General features: G+C 35.5%; 1 protein-coding gene across 1 annotated transcript in view; it reads right to left on the bottom strand.

Moving 5' to 3' along the window:
• NEGR1 (neuronal growth regulator 1) overlaps positions 1-18,668 on the bottom strand; it is a 930,286-nt gene that overhangs the window by 287,234 nt on the left and 624,384 nt on the right. Inside the window, exon 5 of the mRNA XM_082358652.1 lies at positions 15,426-15,557. Coding sequence (XP_082214778.1) covers positions 15,426-15,557 — 132 coding nt within the window. The remainder of the gene's footprint in view (positions 1-15,425; positions 15,558-18,668) is intronic.

Genomic DNA, 18,668 nt, shown 5'->3' with positions numbered 1-18,668 from the left:
AACTTATCATATAGTTATAATACATTTTAACACCTGGTAGGGTATATTGCCCACCTGATTTTTTTTTCCTTAGATGTTTCTTATACTATCAATATAAATTTTATAAATAGCTTGTCAAATTTCATGAAAACAACAAGTTTAATTTTTTATTTGAATTCTAATGAGTCTGTATTTTGTTTTGAGAGTGACAACATCTCTAAATATCCCTGGGTATGCTATACCTCTCCATTTAATTAGGTCTTCGTTAATGTATTTAAATAATACATTGTATATATATATATCCGTATATGTGTTTGTGTATATATATTTATATCCTCAACACATTTATATTTTGTTGATATTCTAAACATTATTTTTCTTAACTGGACTTGCTTTTTTTTGTTGATTTATAGTAATACAATTTAATTTGGTATATTGATTTTTATATCTATTAATCATGACAAACTCTTATTTATTCTATTTATCTGTAAATTCTTCTGGGTTTTGTACATAGACAATCACATCATCTTGGAATAATGGCAGTTTTAGTTCTTTTTTTCAAATAATTTTACCTCCAATTTTTTCTTGATCTTGTTGTCCTGGCTTGGCTAGGAAAAGTAATGAAAGGAGGTATCCTTGTCTTAGCTCTTTTTAAAGGGAATTTATTTACATTTCTTCCATGTGTATGATACTTGCTGTAGCTTTTTTTTTTTTTTTAATAATTTATTTATTTTATTTTTGGGTGTGTTGGGTCTTCGTTTCTGTGCGAGGGCTTTCTCTAGTTGCAGCAAGCGGGGGCCACTCTTCATCGCGGTGCGTGGGCCTCTCACTATCACGGCCTCTCGTTGCGGAGCACAGGCTCAGTAGTTGTGGCTCACGGGCCTAGTTGCTCCGCGGCATGTGGGATCTTCCCAGACCAGGGCTCGAACCCGTGTCCCCTGCATTAGCAGGCAGACTCTCAACCACTGCGCCACCAGGGAAGCCCTGCTGTAGCTTTTTATTGATGTCTTTTGTTAGCTAAATATATTTCTAGTTTGCTAAGAGATTATTTTTTTTAACTGTTCAATTTGGGTAGCATCACATTCTTTTATCATACTTTAATTCTCTTTTTATTTCTTTGAAACATATTAATATTTTGTTCATATTCTATTTGGGGTATTTCTAATATTTGTATTACTTATGTCTTATAGTTTGTTTCTCTGCTGGTGGCTTGCTTTCTCATTTGTGCACTGTATTTTTGATTGAGAACTCATTTTACTTAAACACTCCTTATGGAAAATTTTTGAGGTCTGTGTTTAAAATGTGTTCTACAGAGGGCATTAGTTTCTCTTCTGTCAGACACCTAAGGGGTCAGTCACCCTAGAACCACTTTAAAATAAAATTTCTACTTAGCATGTCTTAGACTTTACAGGGAATGTGAATCCAGTCCCAAATCTATCAATAGATGAATGAACCTTTGATTGGGAATTCTCGGAGAATAATTTTCTTTCCTATAACTCCTGTCCCTTGCCCCATACCCTGTATCAAGATGGGCACAGGCATAGCACAGTGAGCTTTTCTGTTTGTTTGTGTTCTGTTTCACCCCTGAGTGTGTTACCCTTTCATTGCCTCACATTTATGGAAGGGCGGGGGGCATCGTTATGAGTTTCTGTGCCAAAAAAGACCCAGCTTTTGTGTCAAGTCTCTTAAGATTGGCAAGTTAAAACCAGATTCCACACCTCCAGGGAGCAGCTGGTCAGGCCTCCTTGCCTGATGGAATAGCATTTTGTGATACTTTCAGGCTTCCAATTTGTGTTTCTTATATTGACACAAGCTTTGCCATGCTGAAAAAGACATATTTTCATGTTCTATATAGTTTCTAGCAATTTCAGATGTTCAATACTGGGAGGGGTTTTTCTGCACATCTAGTATAGTTGATGGTAGGAAATAACAGGTCACCAGCTTTCTCTGCATCACAATTGGTCATTTTTATAGTGCACCTTATTGGTTTTTTCCTTCTCCTTTCATCTCAGCCTATTTCCTATGCTTTGTGATATCATTTTTGTGGAGGAAATGCCTTCTTGTTTCATATAAAGTATGTTTAATAAGTTTTTGAACATTTTCTCCCTTTTGCTATAGCCAATCATTTAAATAACATACTCATCTTCAAGTTTTTTAAAGTGTACTCTTTTTTTTCTTATTCCAATGCATATTTGTGTATTTACTTAAGTTCCCCGCCACACCGCATTTCTTACTGTGTGGAGTTCTGATTTGAACTGATGCTTCCCAGCACACAGGTATGTAGTTTGTAAATACCCTATTCACTGTCTCCCTGGTTGGATGCATTTTTTAAGCCAAAGTGTAGAGCATGACCATGGTCACAGCTATTCTCCCCTGTCCTGTGTCTAGCAGGATGAATCAAATACAATTTACAGTATCAACTTGAGTTCCTCTCCTACCTCTTGTTCCTGATATTATAATACTCGGAACCAATGGAAAGCTACAATCCCCAACATGGTCTGGTTTTAGTACTCTTCTCTTCTTTCTCTTCCTACATACAAAGTTTTAAATTCTGAAAACATACCCCATAAAATGCAATGGGCCAGTGGATAAAGGTTGGGTGAGAGCAAGGGAATAATATTCTGACTGCCTTCATAACTGCAACCATATACAGAGAGGAGGCTGTCCAGTTTTGTCTTTGGCACAAGTCTGGAAGTTTCTAAGCCAGGAAGCAGAAGCTCAGGGAGAAAAATTAAGTTCTCTGTTTTCTTTCAGGAAGGCTGGGCTGTTTCTTCCATGAGGCTAAGCGAGGTATAGCATTGGTTTTTTGTTTGTTTTTTTGTGTTCTAACTCCATGAGTTTTTTACTTTGTAGAAATGCCTTCTGAACACTGGCTTTGGGTTAGTATTAAGTTTTGGAGGTTTTCCAGCTGTTGTTCCATTTTCTATGTCTCCAAGTCACATTTTGTCAGGAAAGTTCATATCAGAGGTTGATGGCCAGACGCTATTTTGAATCCAGTTGTATTTTTTTAGTAAAATCATATGAAGCCTCAAAGGCATTATATTCATAGATTTTTTTTTTTTTTTTTTTTTTTTACCATGACTCACAAAATTTGCAAATATAAATTCAGTAGGCTATGCTTCATCTTGGAGGAAGAAGAGATCCATTATCTCCTTACTCTTCTCAGGAATCTTTTAATCATTGCTTCTGGCTAGATTTTTAAAGACAGATATGAGGCAAGAAAGTCTAATCTATACAGAAGACTTGAGCCCATAACTTTGATTATACTAGTCAGAAGAGGCTCAGCTATGGTAACAAATAGACCCAAACATGCAATGAGTCGATGAAAAGGAAGGTTATTTCTCATTCACCTAATAGTTCATAATGTTTCAGATCAATGAAAGGTTAGGAGTGAAGTGAGGTAATGAGGTAGGGGTATTCTTCGGCATAAAATCACTCAGTGGCTCAAGATAATGATAGCTTTGTTTTCTTCAACCTGTAGCTTTCCAGATCACCGTGGGGGGTTACTATTCCAACTAGCCAGGAAGAGTAACAAGCATGGAACTGAGCATGGGAAACTTTATAGGCCACGCCTGGAAGTGGCCCATGTCATTTCTGCTCACATTTCATTCACTGGAACTCAGTCACAGGGCCAAAAGTAACCCTTAAACAGGTTAGTCACTGTAGTCCAAGTGGGGAGAGGTGGGGGCTGAGAGTGGGGTAGGTGTTCTAGAAGTAGATAAAAATAGGTTTTGATAAACAACTTGAAATTTCTACCACATTGGATTATCTAGAAAATTCTATCAGGACACTAGATTCTTAGAGTTATGCAATTTGACTCCTAAAAATCCATAGATTATCAGATTCATCTCTTTCCTGTTGGGTTGTGCAGAACAGCTCATGCGACGCTTTAGCAAAGACTACATCTGCATGTGAATTGCACTGAGCTTCAAAGTCCTTTCAACACTCACAGAGAAAAATAGAACGATTTGCAAAACCAATATGCTCACAAATGTGAAACAGCGTTAACAAATGTAGCATTTGCGAACTTCAGCTAATTGCTGATTCACCTCCTCCATCCTGACATGTCAATGTACACTAGTTGGTTGAAGCAAATGTGGAAACACTCTCAACATCTGTTCTAGGCTACAGAATGCTGATATGTTTGGACTAGGTCAAAGTATGATTTATAGAAGAAAAAAATTAGTATGAATTAAGCTAATATGTCTCACTATATTATTTAAAAACCTAGAAATATTATCCAAACCCCTAACTCTAACTCTGAAACAACTGGGGAGTGGGCATAAGATACAAATTACCACCAAACTACTTTTAAGTTTTTGATAAACTGAATGAAGTATGACCTCATGGCAATAAGAGCAGAGTAGTGAATCTTAAGCCTGGAATATACAGAGAGTGTTCTAAATAGAACTTTATCATCTTTCATTTTACCTATGAAAACTGTAACTGTTTAATGCCCCCAGCACAGTGGGCATTTTTTGGGGGGGAGTTGTTTTTATTTTGGGGGGGGGGGGGTTACGTTGCTGTTACCTTTACTGTGTAGAGCAAGCAGGTAGGTTGCTGAGACTTCATTACATTCACTACTAAACAAAATCTCTTATTTCAGACAATGTATGAACAAACCTGTTTTGAGTGCAGCATCATTCCCAAGGATTATTTATTGCGATTGTTTTACCTATTCACTGGAATCCTAATTCTCTCGGTTCTTCACTTTATTTCAGTGACAGCCATTCTGACAGGCAGCACCTGTGTATATTCTCGTTATTCAAACCTTTTCCTCATTACCCACAGTGATCCTGTCTCCTTACCCTTCAGACTAGGCTATCTTTCTCAAAGACTCTGAAGTTTACAGAGTTTACTGAAAATAATTAAATCTTATTTTGATTTACATGGAGGCAGGCTGGTATAATAAAATAGCCTCAGACCTAGAATCAGGATTTCAGGATTCCATTTTGAGTGTTTCTGTGAACTCTGTGATCTGATTTCAAAAGCTATCTAAGCATACATCCATAACACGAAGGAACTTGGGTTATCTTACAATACTATCAATTTTCAAATTCCATGTGTGCTTATATTATATTTATTTATTTATTCAACCTACAGACATGTATCACCAGGCAATATGTTAGGTGCTGAAATTAAAATAATATGTACTGGGCTTCCCTGGTCGCGTAGTGGTTAAGAAACTGCCTGCCAATGCAGGGGACAAGGGTTCGAGCCCTGGTCCGGGAAGATCCCACATGCCACGGAGCAGCTAAGCCCGTGCGCCACAACTACTGAACCTGCTCTCTAGAGCCCGCGAGCTACAACTACTGAAGCCCGCACGCCTAGGGCCTGTGCTCTAAAACAGCCGCCGCAATGAGAAGCCTGCACACCGCAACGAAGAGTAGCCCCCGCTTGCCGCAACCAGAGAAAAGCCTGCACACAGCAACGAAGACCCAACACAGCCAAAAAAAGAAAAAATATAATACTAATATGCACTAAACCTTTTTATGCCTTAACTTATAGTTAAATGCTCAGTCCCCACTTAATAGTTGAAGAAACTGACACACACAAAGCTTAATAATTTGAGCAAGCTTGCATAGTACTAAGTGGCAGAGCTAGAATTCAAAGCCTAGGTGACCAGCTGCAGAGTCTGTCCTCATAACTATGTGCATACTGCCTCAAGCACAAAAGTGCATAAGAGTTGTCCCCTTCTTCAGAGAGCTCACAGGCCACAAAGGAAGGTTGACATGTAAACAAAAAGGGCAATGTGATGCGTGCTATATATCAATACTATTACTCAACAATGTAGGTTATTTGCTCTGTGCTAGTCGCTCTGTTGTTTTACATATATTATGACACAATTCTCAGAAGAAATCTTCAAGGTAGGTATAATTATCTCCAGTTTTTTTTTTTTTTTTTTTTTTTTAATGTAAGAAAACTGAGCCTGTGAGAGGTTAACTAATTTTCCCAGTACTCCATAGTTAACAAGTGACTGAGCTGGGATTAGAAATCATGTTTGTCTGATTTCAACTCCTGTTTTTGTTACCCTCTGTCACATTCCACTGCGTAAACAGCAACCTTACTTTGAAATTCTCTGAAATTTATTTCTCCATTGTTGTACCTACTCTTTCCATGAAATTACAATTTTAAAGTTAAAAAAAATAGTTTGCCCAAATTTGCCAACAGTGCATGAGAGAACAAAATTATCATCCTTAGTAACTTCTCAAAGAATTCACAAACCAAAAGAATAAGATTATTTAGAATCATTTGACACTAAAGCCAAACAGTTGCTTTAAACCTTTGCTTCCTGTCTGCCTGCAGTTGAATCCACACTGTCCCTAAAAAACTTAGATAGTTGTATCAGAGAAACACATCAGAATCTCAGAATGAGGGAATACCATAGACATGATTACCTCATTTTACAAATGAGGCAATTAATACTAAGAAGTTTAACTTCTTTGTCCAATGTTGTATAATAGGTTCAGTAACTGAATTAAAAATAGAATTCAGATCTTCAGCCTTTCTGTCTTACACTCATTATGCTGTAATCTCTAAACATACATGTTTACTATAATCACCTAGTAAATTTTCAAATATTTATTCATTTACTTATAAGTAAAGATAATAAAGACTGAATAATTCAGTATATTTGGGGAGTGGTTATTCAGGAATCTGTATATTTTAAATATTTCCAAGATGGCAAGAAAATTCATTGCTAATTCCCATTATATAAATGTTTTTTTTAATTTTGGTTTAGTATTTTTATACATTTGGGTAGAAATAAGAGGAAAGGAAAGGGAAGAAACAAACAGAGAAAAAGATAATGAGAAAAATGTAGCAATGGGCTACTGATGGTGAGAAAGAAAGAGGAAATGCATACAAAAATGAAGGAAGGAAAAAGGGAAGATGGGAGAAGCAAGCTCTAAAGTACAAAGGAAGTTTCCCAACAGTTTGGCCCCTTTTTCCAAATTTACCTACTCTAACTCTTCTACATATTGCCTTTGTTTATACTATTTCTACCATATATTTCCCCTAATCTTCACTCCCTTCAAACACACACATACACTTACACAAAACACACACATATGTGCAAGAGCAGACATGAGAATACTTGACAATTCTTGTGAAGTTCAATCATGATGATATGGAAAAGACCCAAGAAGATTAATTCTGTGTTGCTCTCAAGTGTTCCATTAAAAAGAATTCAATTCCATAAATTATCTTGCTTGATATACATGCTCACTAAGGAAATTTGCTAATAAAGTTGGACTTAAATAAATACGGGTTTATAAGCTGTATGTTTGTTTCAACTTCCAGGATCAGTTTGAAGAATATATTCAGAAGGAGGCACCTTGAAGTATTCAGAGTTTGACCCTTGGGCAGCTTACTAGAGCATGGATCTAGATGAGAACACCATCACAGAAGCAAAAGCACACACAAAAGTGTGTGACAAATATATTTGTTATTTCTTTCCTGACTTTACCACTTTTCTTCAGTTTGGCGTGGAATTATTTTCAACCTAAAGCATTTTCACTCTGTTAGAAATTGCTTTCTTACTGCTAATTGATGGTCAATCTCTATTATATCTATTACTTGACATATATCTTTTTTTTTTGAAGAAATAAATGCCAATCTAGGAAGAACAAGACAAACAAAACAAACACAGACTGTCATCTAGCAAAAAGTCTTGCTCATGTACTAAAGCAAGAAAATTGTTTTATCTTTTACTTTTAGAAAAAAATAGGAATAATAAAAATATGCACATTTGGTTACTGCAGATACATTTTGACTTCCTATGAACAAAAGGGTCAAAGATCACTCATAGACCCTTAACACTAAAACTCCTCTCAAAACCTCGATAAAAGTATGAGAGAATACATTTAAGTTAAATTGGGTAACAGACTCATTAAGTAAAAATAGCCTTGGCACCCTAGTCATTAACTGAAGTGTAAGTCTTAGATTTAAAACAAAGGACCAATTATGTTTCCCTCAATAGAAGAAATCATGTATTCCTTAACTGCATGTTTAATAACATAGTTTTGCTTCAACTAAGGAATTATATAAACCATAGAATTAAATCTGAACTTTTTATACCATGAAAGTCTTAAGGTGAAAAGAAAAGTTTTAATTTGTAGATATTTATGTCGTTCTATTGAGTAGAAATGTTTTATTTAAAAATGTTTTCTGGGTGATTATCCATACGTTTCTAATATTCAGTGCTCAATATCCATAAGGATTTTCCTTCAAATTTCTTAGTTCCTCATGTCTCTTTTAGCTGTAGTTGTTTTCAATAGTGCCATTTTAATTTTTTCCTTTGCCCTTGCTATGACAAAACAGAAAACTTCCAAGTACAATCCATGGATGTAGGAAAGAAAAATATTTAAATACATTTCTTTAATATTCAGATGTGTCTCTGAATAGTTTTATCATCTCAAAGTTATTCTTCTTTGATTGTGAAGCACTGGATCTATGTCTGCCTATGAAAATTCATGAACTCCCATTGAATCTGGCCCTGCCTTCCTCTACACTACCCATCCTCCTTTCTGTTTCCCTTTTTGGTCTCCTCCAGCTCACCGCAGCCTGACAGATCCAGCAGTGCCTTGTCCCCTAATTCCTATGGGGTTAAGCAAATGCTGCTGCTATTGCCACGGAGGCCTCACTCCTTTATTTCCTTTTTTTTCTTTTTAGTATCTATCAAATTCAACTTTATCCTTCAGACACCATCAGGGCCAAGGCCTCTTGGAAGCTTTCACTGATACCCCAAGGTGTCTTTATAATAGCCTTGCATAGCACCTTATGATTGGTTTATCAAAGTACTTGCCACACTTTACTACAACTTCATGGTTTTTTTTTTTTTTATTTTTGAATTTTATCTATTTTTTTATGCAGCAGGTTCTTATTAGTCATCAATTTTATACACATCAGTGTATACATGTCAATCCCAATCACCCAATTCAGCACACCACCATCCCCATCCCCCCACGGCTTTCCCCCCTTGGTGTCCATATATTTGTTCTCTACATCTGTGTCTCAACTTCTGCCCTGTAAACCGGTTCATCTGTACCATTTTTCTAGGTTCCACATACATGTGTTAATATACGATATTTGTTTTTCTCTTTCTGACTTACTTCACTCTGTATGACAGTCTCTAGATCCATCCACGTCTCAACAAATGACTCAATTTTGTTCCTTTTTATGGCTGAGTGATATTCCATTGCATACATGTACCACTTCTTTATTCGTCTGTCGATGGGCATTTAGGTTGCTTCCATGACTTGGCAATTGTAAACAGTGCTGTAATGAACATTGGAGTGCATGTGTCTTTTTGAATTATGGTTTTCTCTGGGTATATGCCCAGTAGTGGGATTGCTGGATCATATGGTAATTCTATTTTTAGTTTTTTAAGGAACTTCCATACTGTTCTCCATAGTGGCTGTATCAATTTACATTCCCACCAACAGTGCAAGAGGGTTCTCCACACCCTCTCCAACATTTGTTGTTTGTAGATTTTCTGATGATGTCCATTCTAACTGGTATGAGGTGATACCTCATTGTAGTTTTGATTTGCATTTCTCTAATAATTAGTGATGTTGAGCAGATTTTCATGTGCTTCTTGGCCATCTGTATGTCTTCTTTGGAGAAATGTCTATTTAGATCTTCTGCTCATTTTTGGATTGGGTTGTTTGTTTCTTTAATATTGAGCTGCATGAGCTGTTTATATATTTTGGAGATTAATCCTTTGTCCGTTGATTCATTTGCAAATATTTTCTCCCATTCTGAGGGTTGTCTTTTCGTCTTGTTTATGGTTTCCTTAGCTGTGCAAAAGCTTCTAAGTTTCATTAAGTCCCATTTGTTTATTTTTGTTTTTATTTCCATTACTCTAGGAGGTGGGTCTAAAAGGATCTTGCTGTGATTTATGTCATAGAGTGTTCTGCCTATGTTTTCCTCTTTTGTCTTTCTCTTCTCTTAGATGTTGAACTCCTTGAAGACTGGTATCTCTGGCCCTAAGACCTCGATAGTATCATAGTAAGCAATAAGTAAATAGGTAAATAAATACATATATAAATGTAGATTTACTGAAGTAAATCTTCATTATTACATGTGAACTAGTACTTCATTTAGAAGAAAAACAATATGTGGTTTTTAATGTCCTGAGTTGTTCCAGGTAAGTGTTAATTAGCTTATCAAGAAATTTAAAAACAGGAGAGTAGCTTATATTATAAGCAGTATAAAAAGATGAGGAGAACGGAAAGTAAAGGTAGGGGCACAAAATGGAACCAGAAATGAAAGCGTAGGTGATAACTGTGAATTCAAATAACTCTCATTTTTCTTCTGGTCCTATGGTAGTATCTTTGTCCAATTCCAACTCCGAATGCTGAGCTTTTCTCTTTATTTAAGGTGATATCTACTTGTCATCTGCAATTTCTTCTAGTCTTAAGTCTGATGTGTCTGCCTAACTTGCCCAACGTGTTGGAGAAAACTTTATGAATAGCCTAAGAAAACTGGTCCCTTCCCTAGAATCTTCTTCCTCCTCTTACCTCTCCCTGGTGGCCCCTCATTTCAGGCTTTGATACAATTGTAATAAGTTATACTAATTGGTACATTCTATTCCACATGTTTGGAGCTAGTTACATTGGAAGATAAAGTGTACATTTGCATAAATGAATATGTATCAGATGCAAAATAATGTACAAATATGTGCCTGTGATTTACTGGATAAAATCTTAGTTCACAGTGCACTCAAAAATATCTTTACTGTTTGACCATAGGAAGAAGTACTCAATCTATTTTACTGGAAATTGTGTGTGCAAAATAATTTCTGATACCAAATACAATGAATGATCTTACTGACATGAGCGAAAACTGAAATAATATCTAGACCTCTTTTTACCTTAATCTAGTTGACTCTATATTTTTTTCTGGTTAATTAATACTTTCCTTTATTCATGTCTTTTCGCCCTTGAAAATCAGGGACGTTATGAAATATTTTAATCTCATCGAACTTCAATTTTCTTATCTGTAAAAAAAAATGGAATTAATGCTTCCTCCTTCTGGGTGAAAGCACTATATAAATGGCAGGTTATCTTTATTGAATCCACCTGAAAATTTTGGTTAAAAAAATGGTATCGGAAATCAGTTAGTCAACATACCATTTACTTATTGTTCTGGGAGAAAAAAATATATAATTGTGGAACAAACCTAATTACCTCTTTCCTGTTTTGCCTAGTAGAGTAATGCACTTGGTGAATGCTAATCTTTTAAATAATTCATCTGACAACTATTTTTTGAGTGCCTCCTATAAACCTGGTGCTGCTCTATGTGACGGGAACACATCATTGTACAAAGGAAAGGAAAACCCCTTAAGACATAGAGCTTACATTCTAGAGTAAATATGTGCAGAGAGAGATGTATATTTTTTCAATTGCCAACAGTGGGCTAGTCACTGTGATAGGTGCTATATGTATATCATCTTATTTAATCCTTACCCAAACCCTGAAAATTATCTATTATTGCCCCAAATTTACACAATTGGAAATTGAGACTCAGAGAGGTAAAGTGGTTTCCCAAGGTCTCAAAGTCCAGTAAATTATAGAACAAGAGTTCAAATAAGTTACACCTGACTATAAGGCCTGCATTTCTAAAAGAGTTACTCTTAACTGGAAAAGTACATATAAATAGAGTGGAGAAAAAACAACCTGTCACAAGATCAGAGAATCCTGCCCCTTTTACCAGCAACATTCATCTTGAAGCGTGAGGTCTTGCAGGCTTTCCTGATTTCTAAATCTGGGATTCTGCTTCCCTATAGAGATCTTTGTTATTTGATTAGTCTATGATACCATCTACATTTTCCAGATTCTAGATTTGGCTTCCATGAATCAACTTTACTGATTTTTTAGACCCTGGTCTCTCTTTTCCTGTTTTTCCCAGTTTAATTGAACCCATGGGCTTTCTGGACATTCATTTTTCCACTTTTTAATTAACAATAAAAATTATGGGACTAATGTCTTCTAGGCTGCTTCCAGGGATGGAATACAAATGCAAATAAGACAGAGAATCTATCCAACTCTAATCCACTAGCTCCCTCTGGCTTAGCTAACCAACTGGTTCAAATTTTTTTCTCTCGTGTTATGTGTGTGTATGTGTATTAATTTCTCAAGGTCTGTTTATGATAACTGTCATGATTCCTTTTCATTTTTTAGTTTGTTTTTCAATTTGTTAAGAAATATATATACATACTTACATATGTAATATATATGTAAGTATATATATACATACATATGTAAAAATGTGTAATATATATGTAAGTATGTAATATATTTCTTGTCCGTGTTTGTTATAGAGCTCTGTGCTCAATTTTGGGCTTTGACAAACTAAAGTTTGTTCAGTAGGTTTTGGCTAATTTCCTTTGGGAAATCAGTAAAATCTATGGCTAGTGCTTCTAAAGGGGTAAATTCACAAAATTAATACTTTCCAAATTTCCTCATAACCAGGAACATACACACTTACACTCACACACCTACGCTACTTAGCTATCACTGGTATACGTGTGATAAAATTATTCCAAACTAAGGCAAATTTTAGGTCTTGACCAGAAGTCTGAACAAACTTACATAAAATATTGATTCAAGAGATGTAAATTCAATTGATCAATCAGTATTCAATACAATTCTTCATGGCACATTTAAGAAAATGTGAGCTATCAAAGGTATAATTTGAGAAGCAGCAGAAAACAACATTGAATGTTTAAAACCATTTAAAAAATCCTGTTGAGTCCATTTTCTTAATATTTTTAATACTGTGTTGGCACCAATATTTCCACTTATGACTGTACTTTAACTGAAATTAGTTCTTAAAAAACATAGTCTGCATCATGACTATATAAACACGTCCTTAACCTTCTTTTTTTTTTTTTACTTTCCCCTTTTTCCTTCCGGTTTTCCTTCTTAAGTTAAAGTTGGTTAACGACGTTTTCTTTTCTACCGATTTTTAGGTGTCTAAAACCTTGCAAAAGACACTGAAGCACCCTTTTCAACTGATGGAATGTTTCTAGGCTCTGCTTCAAACTTTCCTGCTTCCATTTTGTGTTGGAAGACAATTCTCCATGGGCCTCTTGTGTTTCTGCACATCTTGTGAGCAGAGGCACTGAGAGATTTTGTTCCTGACAATCTTTTCAAGGAAGTTTGTATAGAGAACAGTCTTGGAAGATAGAAGAGGTAGTTCTCTCCGTGGAGCAAAGGGCAGGTTTGTTTACAGTCCAGTATAATAAAGATAATTTCTCCCTCTGTGGCAAAGGGCAGGTTTGCTTGCTGCCATTATACAAAAAAAATTCGAGTTTCTAAGCTCAGGGAGCCTCAGCTATGACACAAACCCACTGTGTGTATAGGCGTCGCCTAGCCCTCATCATATCACCCTGTAGTAATTAGGGCTTGGGGAACGGATGTAAGACAATACTCTGGCTACTGCTATCGCTATGAGTAATAAACTGCCCCTTGTCTCTGTCTTCTGCCAGCAACCATGAAATTGTGGCAGATCCTTCATAGTTCTTGACATCTGTTTCCTTAATTTCTGTCCTTCTGCTTTATATATGGATTCTTTTCTCCACACAAATCCTTTAGATGACGACTCATTGGTTGGTGTGTCTTTCTTTCAATTCAATTTCTCTCCAAATTTCTGCATCTTTACTTGACCTTTATCAGTCTAAAGTACCCACTTGTCCAGGAAAAAAAAGAGAATCAGATTACATAATAAGTGACAATGAACTAAAGTCAGAGAGATAAAAAGGATAGAAAAGAAAGTGTGAATGCAAAAAAAAGTGTGGATTATACATGGAGGATAGGCCCATGAAAATCCATATGGCAGCTTGTGTTCAGTTGTATCCCCATTGGAGACATGAGTTTAGAGATATGTTGTTTCTGGGGGCTTGAAAGTAGGCTGCATAGCCAGGCTGGGTGTCTTGCTTGTTTGACAGATTGACTCTACCTTTTCTTTTCTTAGTGCTCACTGCTAAAAATATTACTTCCCTTGTACTCCTATTTCTCACCTCTTTTCCCAACCCTCCAACAATAAAATCTGTAGACTCATATTCAGATAAGCATGGTTAGTTATAAAATAATCAGGGATTTTTATTTGCTTATTAACTCTAATTTCAGAGAGTTCCAGAGGGATGAGCAGTAACCCTCTGCAAAAGGAGTCCTGAGATTCAATGGGAACTTATCATAAATGCATAATTCCAGGCCGTATACCTCAAGGATTTTGATTCAGTAGGGCTGGTGGGGCACAGAAAATTTCCATTTCTAGTAAGCTTCTTGGGTGCTCTGCGGAAGTTTGTCTCAGAATATTATATGAGAAACTCTGCTCCAGAAACTGCCTCCTTCTGGCATTATGCACATTTGCTCAGAGTCAACCCCAAATGTATAGCTTAGTCACTGACAAATGTTAGTTGGTGGCAGTGATTTGCCCTGGCAGACACTCAACTGCCTAGAGTGTTTTGATAGTCATTTTTTGACCCATGAAACTGAGATTCACATTACTATGAAAAAACTGCTTAGTTTTAGCATTGGGGGATATATTTGGAAAATTCTCCTTCTGATCTATGGTACAATACAATGTACTCATTATTAGCAATGGCCATATATAGAAAGATGTATAAATGGGAGGAAAACACATTGGAAGCTATAGTTTGAAAACACTTTTGGTAAAATACTATTATCCCCAAAATATTCTATTTGAATAAGTTAAACAATGTGAAAATTTTTGAGAGAAAGACTAAAAAGGATTGTTTTTGAAAAGTAAAGACTATCGCAGTCATTGCTGTTGAGATCATAAGATATAAGATATTAATGAAAAAATGACTTTCATCACTGTTTTGAAATATATTTAGAGAAAAGGTATAACATAATGACACTGATGGTTCTGCAGGTATCTCTTAATATTCTAATTTCCTACTAATGACGTTCATGGGAAAATTACTTCTTTGTTTTCTCATTATTGTCCACACTAAATAGAACTAAATACCCACATAATAGGAGTATCACAGTAACAGCTTTTCTCTTTAAGTACAGAATAGCACACTTCATGTCCATCAAATCTGATTGGGAATTCCACACTTAAATTTAGTCAGAATACACTCCAGGTGAAACCCATGAGAATGAAGATAACACCATGAGTATAGGATGCTTTAGAGATAAGGATACCACAGTTTAGAATGCCAGGGACTAGGATGATACCGGAAACACTGCCATCTAAACATTAAACTGAATTATTGTGGAATTACTTGGGGCAATTGATGTTACATAAAACAGTTTGATCAATATTCTAACATGTAAACATTTTCACTGCCAATAGGCAGTGTTTATCAAGAGACCACCTCTTAAAAAATAGCAACATATGTTTCAGACAGTATTTTTCAGGTGTTTTATCTTTTCTTTGAAATTATATTGATAAAAGGTTATGGGACTTACAGTTTACGACAATTTTCACTTTTTTCACATCTGGAAATGACACATCATTTTCTGCACTGCATTCATATTCTCCAGCCTGGTCTCTTGTAATTCCATAAATGTCCAAATATTGTCCATTTTCAAATGGTTTTGCTACGTGAAAAAAAAAGTACAACATGTTTAATTGTAGCTGCTTGAGGCGTCATTCAAGAAAACAACGATGGTGTGTCTTCCTATTAGGTATTGCTGACAAAATAATTCCAAATGTAACTGGGGAATTATTAAACCTTTTGTTCTCTTATATTCAGAGGTAAAGTCAGAGAAAAAAGCAGAAACTGAACAAGGGATACTATAACAACTGTTTCCCCAGAACAGGATATACATGTGTTCTTTTTAATTGATTGTGGTCTCCTAACCTCCTCACACATCAAATCAAGCTCTGCACATTTCTCTAATTGAGTTCAACAACCTCCTAGCAGTGCAGATGAAATTCACTAATATGACTTGGTACATATTGACTTTTATACAGTGTAAGCTAGCAACTTGACACTTAACCTAACTAAATGCTACTTTTCTTTTGGGGAAATCTCACACTCATTCTCAAAGTTTCAAGCTAGATGGCTTGATAAAAGTATGGAGATATATTAAACCATTGCTATATTCCATACTTATTAAGGTTTCTAAGGGAGGTATACTATACACACTATATATAACCCACCTAATAAACCTCAGGAAAAAACTTTATGATTCTCAAACTAAGAGTTAAGTGGCTGTAAAAACAAATTAAATTACTTTTATTTTTTAATATTCCAGGGAAAACATTCTATTTGACTAAAAGTGACAGATTAAAAATACAGAGACATAATCATGGATAAAAGAATATTCCCAAGTGAATGGGATTTGAAAAGAAGACTCCTTTCTGAAATAACGGAATTTTTATTTATTTGAAAGTAGAGAATCATCGGGCAGGAGGTTCCTGATTATTAGAGATACTGCAGAGGAAGAATGGGCCTATGTGAATTTCAGGAGGAGGGATTTCATATATAATATCTATGTTAAATTTTTTTTTTCCTTTGGGTTCCCTTGTCTGGGTATATCAGTTGCTGCATTGTTGCCCTCCAGGTAACTATGACTTTGCTAACTGAAATCTGCAGTGTTTAGAATATAGATGATTAAGTCATTTCTCTGGCTAATCACAATTTGTAGATAGAAGAGAGTTATACTTCTGAGATGATAGTTGGCTGGTATGCTATTGTAGGTATACAGAGGTAAGCTCACAAAAGCAGCAGCTGTCTTCAAATTCATGTTCTTAAAATCTGATTTTATAATCATTTTCTTTGCTCAACTTGGTGTCTTTATCTGTCTCCAAACACTAATATAATGTTAAAGTTTAATGTTCCCTTCTATTTCTCTTATTTTTCATTCTTACAATGAAGATAATCTAGGCCTAAATGTGTCTGTAAAAAACTACTGAAATATAGGGAGGACAAAATCTTTATTCATATCTAAGAATTTTTTAAATATAACTTGAATTATAAAGGGGGATATTAAACAGAAATTAAAGTATGGGGAAAATTGATCTACTATATCAGAATTAAATAATCTCATTGGGCAGTATAAAATGAAGCCAATCACAAGTGAAAAGGTATAATATTGTGAAAATTTGTAAAAACAAAATTTATAAGGGTCTAACTTATTTTCAATATTAAAATGTTACATGTAAATTCCCATTTTTGTGAAATGACATAATTTTAAGAAGTGTTACCCCCCAAATGCATGTTTTTGATAAATAAATCATTAAATATGGTTTGTATTAGTGTATGTCGTTGTTTAAAGAAAGAAACACATTAGATTTGAAATAATAGATTTCAGAAATATAAAAAGAAGCAAGCATTTTTTTCTCTCTTAAATGGTTAAATAGCAGACTTTGTAAGACTGACAACAACAAGAAGCTGTGTGACAAAACATCACCAACATCAAAACCACTACCTCATTCAACTCGAGAGCACCATTTACATCTATTGAATGTTTGTTCCTAGAGTTCACCGCACAACCTATGCACCCAGATTCAGGGATCCTTCTCCAACCCCACCAGAGAACAATGTCTTTATTTACAAACCAGAATTATCAATAGATGTCTATGCATTGCACAAATCAATACCTATAGAGCCAGTGAATGAATGGGTGATATTGCCAACACTAGCTACTGATAATAAGACACTAATATAAAGAAGCATAAATGCATGGTCAACATCTTAATTTTCCCCACTGGATTCCTGATACTTTAAGCCATTCCCTTAATTCCATTCACCATGCATCAGCTCTTCCCAAAGGTGTGCTCTAAGTATTCTCTTATTTTTACACAACTGTATTTCTGTTTCCATCCTGAACGCATCTTGCTCTTTTCTCAGTCTAATCTTACCACGCTTGAATTTCAGATTTGAAACTTGGAGTTGCTTTGCCTAGAATTTATACCCTGGAGTGTCCTGGCTGTCTGTGATTTGCTTGGTTGCTTCTTTGGCTTTTGTTATCCTCAGTTTTCCTGAGTAGTAATTCTTTACCTTAGTTTTAGACCCAAGGAAACCAATCTTGTCCTTAGACACTTGTCAGGGTCTCTCTCTATTTCCATCACTCCCCTAGTAAGGGAAGAGGATTTGTGCATCGTACACTGAAATGCAAAGAGTAACATTTCAGTTCATGCAATCTAACTCAGCTTATCCCCCAAAAACAGAGGGGAAAGACCAAGGCTAAAGGGATATAGGGAGCTAGTGACTTGGCACCATCACCACTGCCAAGACTTTACAGTGTTTATGAGGGTTATGTACTATCCTAGGGTACTCCTTATAAATCTAGAAGATGTATAAAAATTGTGTAATATTTCATAGGGTACCAATTATAAATGTTGGTGAAACATAAGCATTGTGACTTGGCAGCCTTCTTCTGGTCACAGGTTTTGCCATTCTCCATGCACTCAACAACAATTTCTGTTTTGTTTATCTGCATCCCTAGCTCTAGCATAGTACTTGAAACAGTATATACTTGGTAAATATTATTGAATAAATAAAAAATACATTGATTAAGGAATTAATAAAGTCCCGTTAGGATAGTGCACGAAGAATCTAAACACTTATAATTGAAGAAGTTGCCACTTCTCTTTCAGAATCGAGAGGAAGGGAAAGAACTTTAAAGAACTGTCATCCTTGCTGACGTCTTGTAATGATAAGTGATGGCAGTGGTGAGAACAGACTCTGGTACACTTATCAC

This window comes from Balaenoptera borealis (genome assembly GCF_965194805.1).
Source record: "Balaenoptera borealis genome assembly, chromosome: 1".
Classification (NCBI taxonomy): Eukaryota; Metazoa; Chordata; class Mammalia; order Artiodactyla; family Balaenopteridae; genus Balaenoptera; species Balaenoptera borealis.
This window is presented reverse-complemented; position numbering and strand designations above follow the sequence as displayed.